The sequence below is a fragment of the Protomyctophum bolini genome (assembly GCF_963924005.1).
Source record: "Protomyctophum bolini genome assembly, chromosome: 24".
In the NCBI taxonomy this organism is placed as follows: domain Eukaryota; kingdom Metazoa; phylum Chordata; class Actinopteri; order Myctophiformes; family Myctophidae; genus Protomyctophum; species Protomyctophum bolini.
The window spans coordinates 25,728,923-25,748,173 of record NC_137885.1 but is presented as its reverse complement, the minus strand read 5'-3'; the positions used below and the strand labels follow the sequence as shown (position 1 = coordinate 25,748,173).

The window sequence follows — 19,251 nt, the reverse complement described above, 5'->3', positions numbered from 1 at the left end:
AGAATGCGAGTAGTTTCTTTTCTCCCACCACTGGCAGCAATCATAAGCCAACATAGTTGGCGAATACGTGAACATTAATTGTGAAGGACACTGAGGACTAGAGGAGGCATGCTCTCAAACAGCATGCGTTGCTGGGAGTAAAAATGAAAAAGACAGTTGTGTTGAAACCGTTGAGGAAACGTTCCAACATCTCACAGAGCAGTGTTCCCCCTAGCATGGAGTCGTAGCAGCGGAGCTGCGCAGAATATCTTAGCGGTCATTCACTCTTACAATTATACTAGGTTTGTTTTTTCTTTCCAGAATTAACTTGCGGCACCAGCAACAGGTTCATTAAAAGGTTATTAACTTAATGACATTTTTCATCTCTGCCCATCGTCCGTCCGTCCGTCCGTCCGCAGCAAATCTCAGGCACCGTCGGACAGATTGGTATATTGGCCAAGGAAGAACCTGTGACCCATAGTTTTCAAAACGGCCTCACGGTGGCGCTATAACTAGGCCAACTCACACTGTACAGTGTACAAATTTGAACACTCTCAGAGTTAAATTAACATTATGATTTTACAATATAAATTGGAGGTCCCACATTAAATGGGGATCCGTAGACTAATGCACGTCAAACTGGGGGTCCTTGAAACTAAATGGGTTGAGAATCACTGGTCCCTGGAACATCTTTTCAAATGGGGGGTCCGCAGGGCTAACTAGTGTCAATTTGGGGGTCCTTGCCATGATGGGTAACCACTTGCACTACGGTCGCTTGCAACTAGAGGTAGTTAGCAAATCCAGTCGCTTTTTTTCCTCCAAAGCACCTGGAAAAACCAAAACCATTTCATTTAATTTCAACAGCGCTGCTAGTTGTGTGTAGGGGAAACACTGCAGTGTGACAGGCAGCACTAGCATCAGATACAGCTATGAACCAGGCCTCTAATCAAATCAACATCAGATTATCTGCTCAACACATCATCATCATCATGTACCTCCTGTTCTTACCGGTGTGGTTGGGGGGAGAGGGGGGGGTCATTCCGTATGACATGAGGCAAGACATGGAAAAGACAAACTCATATAAGTACCACGAATGGACACAGCATCGAGCCATGAAGGAAAGCCGGGGGTCGCTGCAGTGCGGAGCGGAGCTCTCCGATGCCGCGACTCCGGCTTCTGTTCAGTTAGTGGGCTACGGTTAGCTACGGTTAGCTGATTGGAACGCCGCCGATGCGTCCAAAAGGGACAAAGATCATGTTTAATCAGAGCATTGAATGCTGCAGTGGACTTCGTCTGACCTACCGCAACCGTCTCCAGTGCGAGACGTTACACTGTGACGTTTTGGAGACATTGGGTATTCGGCTGCATGGAGCACTGGATGCTCTGATTAAACGTGATGTTGTCCCTTTTCAATGCATCCATGGCGTTGGAAACGGGTGCTAAATATGGCCAAATGTTGGGACAGTTGATCATAAGGCTAACAGTATGTCACACCGTAGGGGAAAGAAGAAGATTGTTACAGCTCGGCAAAAAATGGCACAGACGAAATCAACAGATGGGAGAGAGCAGTCTTGGGTTAAAAAACAGCAACACATACACACTGTGGTTAGTTTGATGTTACACTGTACGGAACAACACCCTCCCCCCAAAGAGATGCGGGCAAACTCCCATCCCCCACAAACGCACGGACACACGCACCGGTTCCCCCCCCCCCACTTTGCAGGCACACTGACGCGAGGGCAAACCTTTTGCTTACTACTCCCCCCCCCCTCCCTCCTACTAGTAGTACGTACCATGTACATGTCGATGCCGTTGGTGTAGCTCCTGGCGTGTTGGCGGTACGTACCATGTTCATATCGATGCCGTTGGTGTAGCTCCTGGCGTGTTGGCGGTACGTACCATGTTCATGTCGAAGCCGTCGGTGTAGCTCCTGGCGTGTTGGCGGTACGTACCGTGTTCATGTCGATGACGTCGGTGTAGCTCCTGGCGTGTTGGCGGTACGTACCATGTTCATGTCGATGGCGTTGGTGTAGCTCCTGGCGTGTTTTGGCGGTACGTACCATGTTCATGTCGAAGCCGTTGGTGTAGCTCCTGGCGTGTTAGAGGTACGTACCATGTTCATGTCGATGCCGTTGGTGTAGGTCCAGGCGTGTTGGAAGTATTCCTCCAGCCGCTGCCGCAGCGGGTTGGGGATCTGGTGGAAGCGGATGAACTCCTTGACGCGCAGCATCTGCAGGTGGTAGCGCGCCGTGCCCGAGTACAGCCGCTGGATGATGGCCGACACGTTGCCGAAGATGCTGGCGTACATGAGAGCTGAGGGGGGGGGGGGGGGGTTACATGAGAGGTGTGAAATTGTGCTTCCTGCCAGGGGGGCGATCAGCTACTCCTGGCTAAGCAGATTTGGAGGGGTTTAGGAGTGTCGAGCTAACACAGGACTCTGTGGATGTCTAATTATGAAAGAAATGCCATGCACTGTAGCCAAGTAGCTCGTAGCTAGAGTCCACAACTAAGTACTTTTACTTAGCAGTACTGTACTTATAAGTACAATTTTGAGGTGTTTGTACTTTACTTGAGCATTTCCAATTTCCAGTACTTTTACTTCTACTCCACTACATCTCGGAGCCAACATTTTTATTTTTACTTCAGTGCAATTATTTGAAAACTTTAGTTACTAGTTACTTTGGAGATTTTAACATACATTAACCACTTCAACCCTATACATTTCGGCTATTTTCAATTATGTACTTTTACTTGTAACGAAGTAGTTCTAAATTGCAGTATTGCCACGGTAAATCAAGCAGGGCACAGCCGCGCAGCTGGTGCTCAAGCCTTTGATTAGCCATCGGTCTGTTATAGAGCGGAGTGGTCCGACAGCGCTCCCTGCTGGTCAGTCAGCGGTCACTCACAGCCGATGAGCATGACGCAGATGGAGAAGATCTTCTCGGAGTTGGTGTTGGGCGAGACGTTCCCAAAGCCCACGCTGGTCAGACTGCTGAAGGTGAAGTACAGCGCCGTCACGTACTTGTCCTTGATGGAGGGGCCGGAGCTGGGGTCGCTGTAGTTGTAGCGTTTCCCTGGGAGGAATAAAAAACATGTTATGATGGAGGGGCCGGAGCTGGGGTCGCTGTAGTTCAGGGGTGAGCAACATTGGCGGTGGAGAGGGCCACTGTATTGCCACACTCACTCCCTAGAGGGCCATATATTACTGTCGTAGCAAAAATAGCCGATCTATAAGCTCGGAATTTGCTATATTCTAATTTAAATCTTGAATTATTTTTTAATGAAGGCTCTGTTCCATTCTGGTCAAACAGAGTCAGTGTTAATGATGCTAATGAAGGCTCCGTTCCATTATGGTCAAACAGAGTCAGGGAGTTTTGCACGACAAAAAACACATGTTGGGCTGAAAACAGCCATAGCTGTCATTACAAATGTGACGAGGGCAGCACATTTGGGCAAGTGGCTATGGCCGAATTTGATAGTTTGGAACCATTTGTACACTCTCAGAGTTAAACAGTGATTTTACAATATAAATTGGGGGTCTTAGAGATAGAAATGCCATTAAAAAGTGGTTCCCAAAGTTTGGGAACCACTGGCCTAAACATCAATCACCTATATGGACACGCCCAGGTTGTCCCATCCAGCCAATCAAAACGTCAATCACCTATGGACACGCCCAGGTTGTCCCAGCCAGCCAATCAAAACGTCAATCACCTATGGACACGCCCAGGTTGTCCCAGCCAGCCAATCAAAACGTCAATCACCTATATGGACACGCCCAGGTTGTCCCAGCCAGCCAATCAAAACGTCAATCACCTATGGACACGCCCAGAATGTCAGAGCCAGCCAATCTAAACGTCAATCACCTATGGACACGCCCAGGTTGTCCCAGCCAGCCAATTAAACACTGTCAATCACCTATGGACACGCCCAGGTTGTCCAGCCAGCCAATCTTGTGCTCCAGGTAGGGCTTCTCGACGTTCCCGATGGCGTACCAGATGCAGGCCAGCCAATGGGCGATGAGCGCGAAGATGCACATCAGCAGCATCAGGACGGCCGCGCCGTACTCGGAGTAGCGGTCCAGTTTACGAGCCACGCGGACCAATCGCAGCAGGCGGGCCGTCTTCAGCAGGCCAATCAGGGTGGTGGTCTGGGATGGAGGCAAAAGGGTGGGGCGAGATCACAGACAGATTTGAAAACAGTGTTGTTTTTTTTGCAGCAAATTTCTATTTTAGTTTCTAGTCATAGTGTTTGGAATGAAACTTCATCTAGTTTTAGTCGACTAAATATCATAATATTTTAGTCGACTAAATCTACAGTTGATTTAGTCGAATAAAATGTATTTTGTCGGGCCTTGATGCCGTCGTAAAGGCTGCTTTTATAACTGTTTGGTGTCCAAATGGGGAAGTTCAATGTGGTTCTTCAAAACGCCACTGAGCAACTTCCACTGAAATGAATAGCGGGGGGGCGGGGCTGTAGCTCCGGTTCGGTCTCTATCCTTTTATAATAATAATAATAATAATAATCTTTATTGTCCCGAAGGATATTCATTTTCACAGGTCTGTTCAACACCAACAACAAAAAACAGCACATAGTACAGAAACAACATAACACCAAGACAATACAAAACAAAACATGAGTTCCCCACTGTGTACAGAAACCATCCTATCGGCGGGGCAGTTTGTTTAATGCCGCGATGGCTGAGGGGACAAAACTCCTACTGAAACGAACCTTTTTCCAGGGTAAGGTTCTGTATCTTTGTCCTGATGGCATGAGGTTGAAGAAGCGATACAGAGGATGATCAGTGTCACGTGATATTGAGAGTGCTAGCCGTGTGATGGCATTATTGTTCATATCAGAAAGTGTTGGTGTGGGAAGTCCGATAATCTTGGAGGCAATACGGGTAATACTGAAAAGTTACTACTCTATGATAAGAAGCCTCTCTCTCTCTCTCTCTGTCTCAGAAGCCTGGCCTAATAACTTCAACAGGAGACAGCTGTGTATGTGTGGAGCTGTCCAAGAAGAGCCACTGAGCCTGACAACTGAGTTAAAGGAGAATTCCATACTAAAAGGCTTTCTTACCTTTCTTTGTAGTTGTTACGTCCCCACCAAAGAGGTCCAGGTGTTATTTTGTGCAAAAGCTCCTTATTGGCTATTTCCCCTACCATAAGCCCTAAATGAATTGCATTGAATTGAATGGGGCTATGGGGTGTTGTGTTAATTTGCTTATTTCCATCGCTCAAAATTATAATTATATTTATAAAAAAAATAAAAAAAACGTCCACAAACGTCTTGGGCACCCCATACGGGTAATTCCCAGGACGTCTGTGGACGTCTTGGGCACACAAGCTGAACATCTGAAAATGGGGCACAATTCAATCTTTGAATATATTTCCTTTCAGAGTGAACATTTTTAACTCAAATATTTGCTTCTGGGTCCTTGGAACAACATTTTCAGAGGGGGGTCGGCGGGCCAATTAAATATATATATTTTTGGTGTATGAGAACGACTGACAAGAAACATGGAGTTTTTCAGAAAACTGTCAGGATTTAGAAGACATTTGTAGAATCGTCCTCAGGGTGAAGTAAGTGCTCGTTTTGAGAGAGAGAGAGAGAGAGAGAGAGAGAGAGACGCAACCGCCTGTGAACAGGAGATATCATGTTTGTGATGACATGTTATTCACAGCGCTGTGTGTGGTCCTCTCCAGACAGCTACCTGATCTAAGGCGCAAACAAACACGTCTGGCGTGTCAGAGTGTCACTCAATTCAATTCAATTCAATTCAAAGGGCTTTATTGGCATGAGAAAACATACGTTTACATTGCCAAAGCAGAAAGAACAATACAACAATACAGCAATACAATCAAAACAAAAATTATGTACTTTGAAGGTCAGAATCTTCAATAGATCAACTTCTGTGTACCAAGATAACTCGATGCAGGTATAGTGCAGGAATATACACAATTATTAGTCTTTAGGGTGGTTGTGTTCCATTTGATATCCTTCTCCCATCACAGCAACTCACAAATCTTGCTGCTGTGTTTGCACATTGTTGTACTTCGCCCAGCAGATATGGGAGTTTTTTGTCATTGGTCATGTTTTCAAAATCTCCGTGTGTGGTTGTAATCTGTGGGAAGTATGTGTCTCTGATGTCTTGGTACAATGGGCAGATGGTTAGGAAGTGTAGCTCGGTTTCCACTTCGTTTAGTGTGCAGTGGGTGCATAGTCTGTCTTCTCTCGGGATACAGGTCTGCCTATGACGGCCTTTCTCGATCGCGAGACTGTGCTCACTGAGTCTGTACCTAGTTAAGATTTTCCTTTGTTTTGGGTCGGTCACGGTGCTCAGGTATTCTGCCACTGTGTATTCTCTGTTTAGGGCCAGATAGCATTCTAGTTTACTCTGCTTTTGTGTTGCTTCTTTCCAATGTGTCAGATAGTTTTCCCTTTGCTGTTTTATAATTTGGTTTAGTCCAATGGGTTTTCTATCTCGTGGCTCTGTTTGTGTTTGTGCCCGGAGTTCCAGGGCTAGCTGGCTGAGGGGGCATCTCTCTAGAGTTTCACTGTGTGTGAGTGCCTTGTTATGGAGTGCATCTAGGTCACTTTCTTTTAGGTGGTTGTAGAACTTAAGTGCTCTCTTTTTTATTTTGATTATGAGTGGGTATCGTCCTAATTCTGCCCTGCATGCATTGTTTGGTGTTTTTCGCTGGGTACGGAGAATGGATTTGCAGAATTCTGTGTGTAGGGTCTCGGTTTGGTGTTTATCCCATTTTTCCAGGTCATGGTTTGCTAATGGTCCCCAGATCTCGCAACCATAGAGGGAAATTGGTTCTATCACCGAGTCCAGTATTTTAAGCCAGGTTTTAATTGGGATGTCTATTTTGATGTTTCTTTTGATGGCATAGAATGCCCTTCTTGCCTTGTCTCTCAGGTCCTTTACAGCTTGGTTGTAGTTCCCTGTGCTGCTGATGTTTAGGCCAAGGTAGGTATAGTTTTTAGTTTGTTCTAGTGGGATTGTATTTAGGAAAAATTGGTGGTTTTGGCGGCTGGGCCTTTTTTGAAATATCATGATTTTAGTCTTGGTTAGGTTCACTGTCAGGGCCCATGTCTGGGAGAATTTGTGTAGGAGATCAAGTTGCTGCTGTAGTCCTTCCTTGGTTGGGGACAGCAGCAGCAGGTCATCTGCGTAAAGTAAGCATTTGATTTCTGTGTTTGCCAAGGGGATGCCTGGCGCTGTAGACTGTTCTAACGTTTTTGCTAATTCGTTGATATATATGTTGAAGAGTGTTGGACTCAGGCTGCATCCCTGTCTAACACCACGGCTCTGGGGGAAAAAGTCTGTGTGCTTTTCGCCTATTCTAACTGCGCATTTGTTGTTGGTGTACATTGATTTTATGATGTCATAGGTTTTTCCCCCAATGCCACTTTCCAACAGTTTGTACATCAGACCCTCATGCCAAATTGAATCGAATGCTTTTTTGAAGTCGACAAAGCAGGAGAAAATTTTGCTTTTGTTTTTGTTTATTTGGTTGTCAATTAGGGTGTTGAGAGTGTAAATGTGGTCTGTTGTGCGATATTTTGGTAGAAAGCCAATTTGTGATTTGCTCAGGACGTTGCTTTCTGTGAGGAAATTTAGAATTCTGTGGTTGAGGATCATGCAGAGGATTTTTCCGAGGTTGCTGTTTACACAAATCCCGCGGTAGTTATTTGGGTCATATTTGTCTCCAGTTTTGTGGAGTGGCGTTATCAGCCCTTGATTCCATGTGCTGGGGAAAATCCCAGAACTGAGCACAATATTTAGGAGTTTTAATATGGCCAGTTGGAATTTGAGGTCGGTGAATTTTATCATTTCATTTAGAATTCCGTCTGCCCCACAGGCCTTCTTGGTTTTAAGTGTTTTTATTTTGTCTTGTAGTTCTTTTAGGTTGATTTGGGAATCTAGTGGATTCTGGTAGTCTTTTATGGCTGACTCTAGGTTTTGTAGTTTATCTTTTATTTGTTTTTGTTCTTTGTTCTTCTCGATTGGGCCGAAGAGGCTCGAAAAATGATTTACCCATACATCTCCATTTTGGATGGGTAATTCGTCCTGTTTTAGCTTATTAAGTCTGTTCCAGTTTTCCCAGAAGCTGTTTGTCTGTATGGAGTCCTCAATGTCTTGCAATTGGTTTCTAACGTGTTGGTCTCTTTTTTCTCTTACTGTGTTCTTGTATTGTTTCAGTGTTTCCCCATATTGGAGACGTGTGTTGTGGTTGTCTGGGTCTCTGTGTTTTTGGTTTGATAGTTTCCTTAATTTTTTCCTGAGATTCTTGCAGTCATTATCGTACCATTTGTCATTCTCAACATTTTTTCTGGCTTTCTTGTTTGATACTTTTAGGTTTGCTAGTGAGGCTGTAAGTTCGAATATATAATTGAGGCCTTCTACTGCCCTGTTTACACTTTCACTGTTTTCTTCAAAGGTTTTTTCTAGGAACTGGTCCAGTTGTGATTGGACTTGTTTTTGTCTAATAGCATTTTGGAAGGCTTCTGCGCTATGTTCCTTCCATTTGTAACGTTTTCTTATATTGTGTAGTTTGTTTGGCGTTTGTTCTTTGTGTCTGTGTGTTGATCTGTTTAGATAGGCTGTGGTTCTGTTGTGGTCTGACAGGGGTGTTTGCGGGCTGACTGTGAAAGCTCTGAAAGATGAACTCAGGGCTGCTGGCAGACGGAGCGAGGCTTCTGGCAGAGCAGATTGACACATGCAAATGAGCACATGAAAGGACGGGGGGAGAGAGAGAGAGAATGACACACACACACACACACACACACACACACACACACACACACACACACACACACACACACACACACACACACACACACACACACACACACACACACACACACACGAGGGGAGATAACTAATAGCAGAAGGATACATGGCTTCTCAAGAGAGAGAGAGAGAGAGAGAGAGAGAGAGCAAGAGAGAGTCACTGAGTGGAGGAACCTTTGACAGAGCTCACATACTCACGCGTGCGCACGCACAAACACACACATGCTTGCCATGCACTCACTCACACGCACACACACACACACACACACACACACACACACACACACACACACACACACACACAGGGATCGCAACACAACGCAGCACAGCTACAACATCCTCGTCGATTAGTGCAGCTGCTAGACACACACACACACACACACACACACACACACACACACACACACACACACACACACCCACACTCTCCTCTCTCTCTGGAGCCTGACAATTAAGGTTGGCGTCCGTTGGGAAATCATCACACCGCAACGCGGGTCTCCTCCTCGACCGTCTTTTACGTCTCTGACAGGTGTGTGCGTGCGCGGTCTGCGTGCGTGCGTGTGTGTGTGTCCAGTGTTCACCAGTGTTGTTTTCGTCGACTACCTTTTTTTATTGACAGTTTTATCAACAAAAAAAAAGTTGAGTAAAATGTTAGGAAGGGACTAGTGGACAAGAGATCCAGTGTAAGTCCATGTCCATGTCCTGTGAGCCAAACCAGTAAAATATACTTAGTATATTTTACTGGTTTGGCTCACAGGACATGGACATAGCATGTATAATACATGCTATGTCCATGTCCTGTGAGCCAAACCAGTCAAAGATACATGTTATGTCTATGTCCTGTGAGCCAAACCAGTCAAAGATACATGTTATGTCCATGTCCTGTGAGCCAAACCAGTCAAAGATACATGTTATGTCTATGTCCTGTGAGCCAAACCAGTAAAATATACTTAGTATATTTTACTGGTTTGGCTCACAGGACATGGACATAGCATGTATAATACATGCTATGTCCATGTCCTGTGAGCCAAACCAGTCAAAGATACATGTTATGTCTATGTCCTGTGAGCCAAACCAGTAAAATATACATGCTATGTCCATGTCCTGTGAGCCAAACCAGTCAAAGATACATGTTATGTCCATGTCCTGTGAGCCAAACCAGTCAAATATACATGTTATGTCCATGTCCTGTGAGCCAAACCAGTAAAATATACATGTTATGTCCATGTCCTGTGAGCCAAACCAGTCAAATATACATGTTATGTCTATGTCCTGTGAGCCAAACCAGTAAAATATACATGCTATGTCCATGTCCTGTGAGCCAAACCAGTCAAAGATACATGCTATGTCCATGTCCTGTGAGCCAAACCAGTCAAAGATACATGCTATGTCCATGTCCTGTGAGCCAAACCAGTCAAAGATACATGCTATGTCCATGTCCTGTGAGCCAAACCAGTCAAAGATACATGCTATGTCCATGTCCTGTGAGCCAAACCAGTCAAAGATACATGTTATGTCTATGTCCTGTGAGCCAAACCAGTCAAAGATACATGCTATGTCCATGTCCTGTGAGCCAAACCAGTCAAAGATACATGCTATGTCCATGTCCTGTGAGCCAAACCAGTCAAAGATACATGCTATGTCCATGTCCTGTGAGCCAAACCAGTCAAAGATACATTCTATGTCCATGTCCTGTGAGCCAAACCAGTCAAAGATACATGTTATGTCTATGTCCTGTGAGCCAAACCAGTCAAAGATACATGGTATGTCTATGTCCTGTGAGCCAAACCAGTCAAAGATACATGTTATGTCCATGTCCTGTGAGCCAAACCAGTAAAATATACATGCTATGTCCATGTCCTGTGAGCCAAACCAGTAAAATATACATGCTATGTCCATGTCCTGTGAGCCAAACCAGTAAAATATACATGTTATGTCTATGTCCTGTGAGCCAAACCAGTCAAAATAGCAGATCTGCTATTTAAGGTATTTCACAATGCGTTGTGAGCTTATTGTAGACGATATCTTTCAAGCTGGCAAATCAGCAAATTCTTACTATCTTGTTCAAGATGGTTTCCAGGCAACGCAGATCCTTGAGACTATGTTTAAAAATAGTACCCCTCCCCCCCACACCCCGTACACAACCGTACTAAAATAACGCACACCCAAAAACACTGAGCGTGAGCTCACATGACTGAGACACGAAGATGAATAAATACATCCTTTAAAAGGAACTACAACATGCATTTTAAAACTGTTTTTAATCTTTCATATCACTGATACAAGCTCACAACGCGTCGCAGCGTGACGCGTTGTGAGCTTGTAGATCGGCCGTTTTCAGCATGCAACCAAGTGTAAAATGACTCGTCTTTTATTTATACTGGATCTCTTGTCCACTAGTCCCTTCCTAACATTTTAGTCTAGGTATTATTTGTTGACGAAACTGTCAATATATTGAGTCTTATTTTAGTTACCATAGCTTAGTTTTCATTTAGTTTCAATTTAGTTTTCGCCAGTGAAAAAAGGTAGTCAACGAACATTTTTCGTCTTAGTTTTAGTCGACGAAAACAACACTGGGAGGAACGCATTGGCCGCTCTGGTCTAGAGAGAGAGAGAGAGAGAGAGAGGGAGAGAGAGAGGAGGGGGGAGGGGAGATGCACCACTCAGTTCACACGGGTGTGATTTAAAAACAAATAGCAGATCTACAAGCTCGAAGCGAGGCACTCGCTAAAGTACAACATAATGCTTAAAACACCAAAAGGGGTTCCCGCCATGAATATGATTGGGAGTAGGAGGAGGAGAGCTCCGGGGGCCGCTCTCTCCAGTCTGGCTCTGTTGAAAGCAGAGCCAAGCGAGCGAGGGGGTGGGGGTCGGGGGGAAGGGGGGGGGGGTGAGAGAGCAGATGTGACAGGCCGCCGTCAGATCGGGTTAGCGGGTCTGAAACGCTTCAGGAGACGAACAACACGCACGGCCCGCCGCCGTAAATAAAACGCTGGAGAGAGAGCACAGACGGCCTGCCGTGGCCCAGGGGGGTGGCGCTGTGGAGCACAGCTGTGGAGAAGAGGCAGCGCAGTGCATGGGCAGAGCAGTGGGCAGAGCAGGGCAGTGGGCAGCGCAGTGGGCACTGGAAAAATCACTGGACCACCTGACAAAAGGTTAGCTACACTTTGCTGCCACCTAGCAGGCGCTAAAATAGTTTTAACCACAAGCCTGACTAAAATGTTGAGACGAACATGGCGGCTGCCGTATCGTATGAGCGTGCTAATGCTCCGAAGCTCGTCCGAGCCCAAGATGAGCAGGTCAAAGGGGATGGCCGCCACCATGTCGATGAGGAACCAGCCCTTACCTCGTCCGAGCCGGAGCCGAAGATGAGCAGGTCGAAGGGGATGGCCGCCACCATGTCGATGAGGAACCAGCCCTTGAAGTAGTAGACGGCGATCTTCCCCGGGTCGCTGACCACCTCCTCGTTCACGTTCACGTAGGTGGTGCGGAAGTTGATCAGGATGTCCACGATGAACATGATGTCCACCTGAAAGAAAATAAGAACAATTACAAAAACCTATTTTCTTCATGTCAACAGACCTTTAACATGTATGTCGCATTCACACCAGAATGCTGTACTGCGATTAAGACAAATACTGCTGCATATTGTCCGAAAGTGCGCTTCGTTTGGCAGGAGTGAAGGCTCAATCGAAGTCTGATGCGGATCAAAGAACCGCATTCTACTCCGCCAAAAAAACAGGGGTTTCACTTCGCTTCCAAGCGCACCTGACTTCGATTCACTGCAGGTGGGAATGCAACCCGCATCAGATAAAGGAAATGAAGCAAACAATGTGGCGGACGAATGGTGCGTAAACACAGTTGGAGACGGAGAAGGCATCTCACGCAGCGCAAAGATGTTAAAGAAGCCCCCCGCGGCTAACTTGGAACGATACAGCATCGTCACACAACCCAACATAAGTTCACAACATCCGGTCTAGATTTTTGGCTCTTCAAAATATAATGAGCTGAACAGTGGAAAGAATGCTGGCGTGAATTATATCATCATTTATCGATAAACGCTAGTGGGAAAAGTGTGTTGTAAACATATATCTTTTTGGCATTATATTTTTCTGTCCGCTGCCACTGACCATGAGGTCGACCACGTTGAGCGGCGAGCAGGAGTAGCCGCACTCGCGCCTCCGCTGCTCCTCGATGTCGTTGAGCAGGAAGGCGGCGCTGTAGGGCGTGAAGATGGCCGTGTAGATGACCAGCAGCAGGATCAGCCAGTCCCACACCGCCTTGAACGGGCTGTAGTGGAGGATGGTGCAGCGGTCGATGCGCAGCGTCTGGAGCTTGTACTCGGGCAGCACGTCTGCCCCCAGCGACAGCACCTGATGGGGGCCAGGGGGGGGGAGACAGAGGGGCAGGGGGGGGGGGGAGAGACAGAGGGGCAGGGGGCAGGGAGGAGAGACAGAGGGGCAGGGGGGGAGAGACAGAGGGGCAGGGGGGGAGAGACAGAGGGGCAGGGGGGGAGAGACAGAGGGGCAGGGGAGGAGAGACAGAGGGGCAGGGGGGAGAGACAGAGGGGCAGGGGGGGAGAGACAGAGGGGCAGGGGGGGAGAGACAGAGGGGCAGGGGAGAGACAGAGGGGCAGGGGGGGAGAGACAGAGGGGCAGGGGGGAGAGACAGAGGGGCAGGGGGGGAGAGACAGAGGGGCAGAGACAGAGGGGCAGGGGGGGAGAGACAGAGGGGCAGGGGGGGAGAGACAGAGGGGCAGGGGGGGAGAGACAGAGGGGCAGGGGGGGAGAGACAGAGGGGCAGGGGGGGAGAGACAGAGGGGCAGGGGGGGAGAGACAGAGGGGCAGGGGGGAGAGACAGAGGGGCAGGGGGGGAGAGACAGAGGGGCAGGGGGGGAGAGACAGAGGGGCAGGGGGGGAGAGACAGAGGGGCAGGGGGGGAGAGACAGAGGGGCAGGGGAGAGACAGAGGGGCAGGGGGGGAGAGACAGAGGGGCAGGGGGGGAGAGACAGAGGGGCAGGGGGGGAGAGACAGAGGGGCAGGGGGGGAGAGACAGAGGGGCAGGGGAGAGACAGAGGGGCAGGGGGGGAGAGACAGAGGGGCAGGGGGGGAGAGACAGAGGGGCAGGGGAGGAGAGACAGAGGGGCAGGGGGGGAGAGACAGAGGGGCAGGGGGGGAGAGACAGAGGGGCAGGGGAGAGACAGAGGGGCAGGGGGGGAGAGACAGAGGGGCAGGGGAGAGACAGAGGGGCAGGGGGGGAGAGACAGAGGGGCAGGGGGGAGAGACAGAGGGGCAGGGGGGGAGAGACAGAGGGGCAGGGGGGAGAGACAGAGGGGCAGGGGGGAGAGACAGAGGGGCAGGGGGGCAGAGACAGAGGGGCAGGGGAGGAGAGACAGAGGGGCAGGGGAGGAGAGACAGAGGGGCAAGGGGGAGAGACAGAGGGGCAGGGGGGGAGAGACAGAGGGGCAGGGGGGAGAGACAGAGGGGCAGGGGGGAGAGACAGAGGGGCAGGGAGGAGAGACAGAGGGGCAGGGGGGGAGAGACAGAGGGGCAGGGGGTATTTAAAGATGTTAGTTAGTTTAATGTATTGTTGTCCACGTGTGGGAATTTGTCTTCGGTCTCAACAACAGTAAAGCAAAACAAACAGCAACAACAACAGTAACAACAACACTTACACAATTATCTTCATGGCAAAAATGCAGGACAACAGTGGCAAATATTAAAAACAAATCTAGCGAGACATGGTACCATTTAGTGTCTTAATGGCATTAGGGATGAAGGAATTTTTAAAGATGTTACGGTTAGCTTTTGGTACTTTATACCGTCTGCCAGAGGGAAATAACGTTGAGCGGTGCTGAGTAAAAACAGAGAGAAGGGTTTTAGGCGGTGGCGGTGGTTTGCTCTTCACCGCGACTTGTGACGTCATGTTGCATTTCGGTACGTCACCCTCACCACCGAAAATCCAGACTATGTATGAGCCTTAAGTATGCCTGCAGGTAGATCTGCTGTTTTTCAATAGCCAAAGTATAGCATAATCCTTAAAACACCTAAAGCGGTTCCCGTCCTGAATGGGTCCTGAACTGTAACCCGCAACCAGCTGGACCGAGGACAGAGCCATGGGGCACGCCGGTCAGCCGTTCACACATCGAGTGAAAGCAGTGAAATGTTAGGCTGCGCTCTGAGTTAAGTTCAGCACCCCCCCCCCCCCCCCCGCCCGCTCCAGGGGAACGTGTCTCTATAAATAACGTTTACCCTAAAGGCCGCACATCATGCTGTGAAATGTATTCCATAGATTCCAAACCTAATGTTGAGAAGCACATGGAATGTTTAAAAATGCCCTGCTATGCCCTGCCCATGCTGTTTAATGAATTCATTATTTATTTTTTAAAATAAATCTGTACTTCTAAAAATCATCATTGATGTTCATTGCAATGCCATTGGTCATGATATTTATAACTACCCGCCACAGAGGCTGAAATTAATTTAGTGTACATCATTTTCTCTACAAAGTACTAGTAGTACACGTAGTAGTAAGGTTGACTGTGGGTGTCACACGATTCGATTCTGATTCTTGGGGGTCACGGTTCAATTAAACTCTATTCTCAATCCAAAAATGATTTTCTAAAGCACGGAATTCTAAAGCATTTTTTTTCCAGATTCTATTCAAAATTATTGACTAGTAGGCCTACTGACTACAGTAACTTGAAAATGACTGAAGACATGATGTTTACTGTGATTAGGGTAAGCTTACATTTCATATCACAAACACCATGTAGTGAGAACTGAAAACTTGATTTTTGGAAATTAGGGTTGGCGATATTTATATGCCAGAATAGGCTGTGGAACAAATTAATCCACAGCAGCAGGCTATAATGCCGGTTTTAGCGTGCCCTCCGAAGTTCCGAACCATCAGGATAATTTATTAACTTTTCATCATCACCACCAGACATTGTTATTTCTATCTGCAAACCGCATATAACAAATATAACCTCTAAAACAACATTCAGTCTAAATGTTGATGTTGTGAGTACATTCGTAATTTTGCCTATACATGTGGAAGTAGTTGGAATGCAAATGAGCCATTAGCTTGAACAATGCCTGTCTTCAGCCGGGAGGGAGGTGTGAACTCCACTGCTTGCGGGGGAGAAAGAGTGACGGCGGTCAGTTTGGACCGAAAAAGACCAGACCTAGTAGGTATAACCAGTAAGACGCGCAAACGCGGGAAGCAAACGCAGCTGAGACCCTGCAGATCATGTCTGTCTGTCTGTGTGTCTGTCCCGCTGTTACTGTATATGTGGACCTGGCCCCTTTTGTGCCCATATATGGAGCTGAGTGGACCTGGCCCCTTTTGTGCCCATATATGGAGCTGAGTGATTGCTGATGCAACACACTCCATATTTGGATAGCGGGACAGACAGACAGACAGACAGACAGACAGACACACACACAGACAGACATGATTTGCTAGGTCTCATAGTAAGTGCTCACTGCATTCGCAACTATGCCTAAAATCATATTTAAAAAAACAGAGATGATTTCAATAGAAAATGTAGACAAAGTCATGCAAGGGGAACTTTCTCAGGACTTCATGGGCAAAGAAAATCAACTTAAAAATCTCAAAATCGGTCAGAAAGACTGCTTAGTTACTTTTCATGGCTCCCTGGCTGCTGCTGTGTGGCCGCGCTCCCCTTGGGACCCCCGCCCCTCGGGACCCCCCCAGCCAGGCCGGGGCGGTGGGAGCATTGCCAGGGTTGGCAGAATGACAGCTCAGGGCTTAACATGTCGCGGCCAATCCGTTTCTAAATAAAAGATCCCGCCTTAATTATTTAACGCGCTCTACCTACTGTAGCTATCTGCACCTCGGTACAAATTAACTCTCTCTCCCCACCCCCCCCCCTCTCTCTCTCTCTCTAGGGAACGGAGGGATAAAAGAGGTCTCTCGCTCCAACCTTGGCTCGGGTTCGCACGAGTGCAAAGCTTTATGCCGTGTCCAGCTCACAGTGGTGGAAAGAGTACTCGCATGTTTTACTCAAGTAAAAGTATCTATGATAGCCTATACGGCAATGTAGAAATACAAGTAATATTCAAAACTTACTTGAGTAAAAGTACACAGGTATTGGCATCAGGATGTACTTGAAGTACGAAAACAAAAACTGCTCATTGTGCAGAATATGATGTCTCATTTCAAGTTTTCAGATTTTGAAAATAACTGCTAATATCTGCTATTTCATAATGTGTATACATGTTTTCTAATAATAATCAAAATCTTCAAAGTAACTACTAACGTTTTCAAATGAATGTAGTGGTAGTAAAAGTATACAATATTTGCCTCTGAGATGTAGTGGAGTAGAAGTACAAGTACTGGAAAATGGAAACACTCAAGTAAATACCTCAAAATCTAGTACTTAAGTAAATGCACTTGGTTACTTTCCGTGCCGTGGGTGCTGTGTGGTATACGTGGACTCTCGCCGAGCGCTGGAGCGTCATATAATTTATAAGAGCCTGAGTGTTGTTCCGTACGGGTTTCCGCAGCTATAGCTGCTACGGAGTTAACGGTAATGCCAACGGATGCAAATGGACTGGCAGCCTCGCTATAAACGCTGCTGGCCTACTTCTGTCACACTGTGATTTTATGAGCTCGTTGGACATGAACCTCTCTCCGACCCCACCATGAGAGAACAAGAAATGAAGACATGAACCTCTCTCTCCGACCGCAACCATGAGAGAACAAGAAATTAAGCAGAGTACAGAGGACAATGTTCTGTAGTTATCAGAGTACAGAGGACAATGTTCTGTAGTTATCAGAGTACAGAGGACAATGTTCTGGTGGAGCTGTTGCCCCCGCGACCCGGCCACGGATAAACGGTTGAAGATGGATGGATCCCTAGGTTACCTATAGGTCTCTATGAGAGATTAGATCCATTAATCCTATAGGCTATTAAGCGTGTGCTTGTCCGTGAAGGTAATTGATGTAGATGAAGGACATCGTAATGGGCTGAGTTTTGGAGAATGAGATGGGATGAGGCAGCCTGCACTCTGTGTCGCTAGTGTCAAAACATCTGGCTCCACTCCACAATCCATGGGAGTGTCAATTCATCTGGCTCCGGTCCACAATCAATCAGGCTCCACTCCACAATCCATGGGAGTGTCACACCATCTGGCTCCGCTCCACAATCTGAGTTCATTTAAGGTGTTGTTACCAAAGCAGTCGATACAGAGCAGCTCAGTGGCCTCGTGGTTAGACCGTCCTCCAGTGTTGTTTTTGGCAGCAAAATTAGATTTTAGTTTTAGTCTCTTGAATAGTTTTCATTTAGTTTTAGTCACGTTTTACCTTCACCTGGAATGTCTTAGTATATAGTCTAGTTTTAGTCGACTAAATATCATAGGAATTTAGTTGACTAAATCTACAGTTGCTTTTGGCGGGCCTTGATGCCGTCATAATGGCTGATTTTTCACTTGCTGATCTACAAGCTCACAACGCGTCGCAGCGCAAGCTTGTAGATCGGCTATTTTCAGCATGCAACCAAATGTAAAATTACTCGTACTGTATCTCTTTTCTACTAGTCCCTTCCTAACATTTTAGTCAGTCTACTTTTTATTTGTTGACGAAATCGTATTTATATTTAGTCTTAGTCATCATAGAGAGAGAGCGAGAGAGAGATACCATTGCTGTTTAATTTCTTAAACAGCAATGGTGACTATTTGGAATGGAAGAGGAACTGGTTGAAACTTTGGGAGCTTGCATTGATAATAGTCAATAGTATTCTAGTTGTAGTGTCCTCCAACAGAATCAAGTAGTAAGGAAGAATTAAAACTGTTGATCGTGTATAATCAAAATATCTTGTTCCAGGACCCTCAGAATGACATAATTGAGTTACATTTTTTCGTATATTTACAGGTTTAATGTTTGTGTTTCCTTAAACAAACATTAAAAACGCCATTGACAATGGACAGAGTTTAATGTTTGTGTTTCCTTAAACAAACACCATTGACAATGGACAGAGTTTAATGTTTGTGTTTCCTTAAACAAACGCCATTGACAATGGACAGAGTTTAATGTTTGTTTTGTCCATTTTCTTTGTCCTCAATGTTGAGGATAAGAGCGCCCCTCACTTCACGCGGGTGTGATTTATTTTTAAATGTATAGATTGTATATATAATATAATATATATATATATATATGTAAATTGTCACAGGTGTTTTCCCGTTTCTAACGGGTTAGATTAGACTGCGTTGTTGAATCCATCTCATCTGACTGATCAGCCTCCGCCAACACACACACACACACACACACACACACACACACACACACACACACACACACACACACACACACGAGTGAGTGAGAGAGTGAGTGTACTCAGTCAGAGTGGAGAGCCATCGGAATTCAATAGTGATATATCAGTCATTACGCACGCACGCACGCAGGTCTGCTACAGTATGGCGTAATTTCCCAGGTCCGTATATACA

General features: G+C 46.6%; 1 protein-coding gene across 1 annotated transcript in view; it reads right to left on the bottom strand.

Moving 5' to 3' along the window:
* Positions 1-19,251, bottom strand: part of LOC308311832 (potassium channel, voltage gated eag related subfamily H, member 7) — a gene marked incomplete at both ends in the record, with an annotated part of 128,046 nt that overhangs the window by 19,919 nt on the left and 88,876 nt on the right. Inside the window, 5 exons of the mRNA XM_080758608.1 lie at positions 2,093-2,292; positions 2,886-3,053; positions 3,895-4,126; positions 12,129-12,311; positions 12,913-13,155. Coding sequence (XP_080614734.1) covers positions 2,093-2,292; positions 2,886-3,053; positions 3,895-4,126; positions 12,129-12,311; positions 12,913-13,155 — 1,026 coding nt within the window. The remainder of the gene's footprint in view (positions 1-2,092; positions 2,293-2,885; positions 3,054-3,894; positions 4,127-12,128; positions 12,312-12,912; positions 13,156-19,251) is intronic.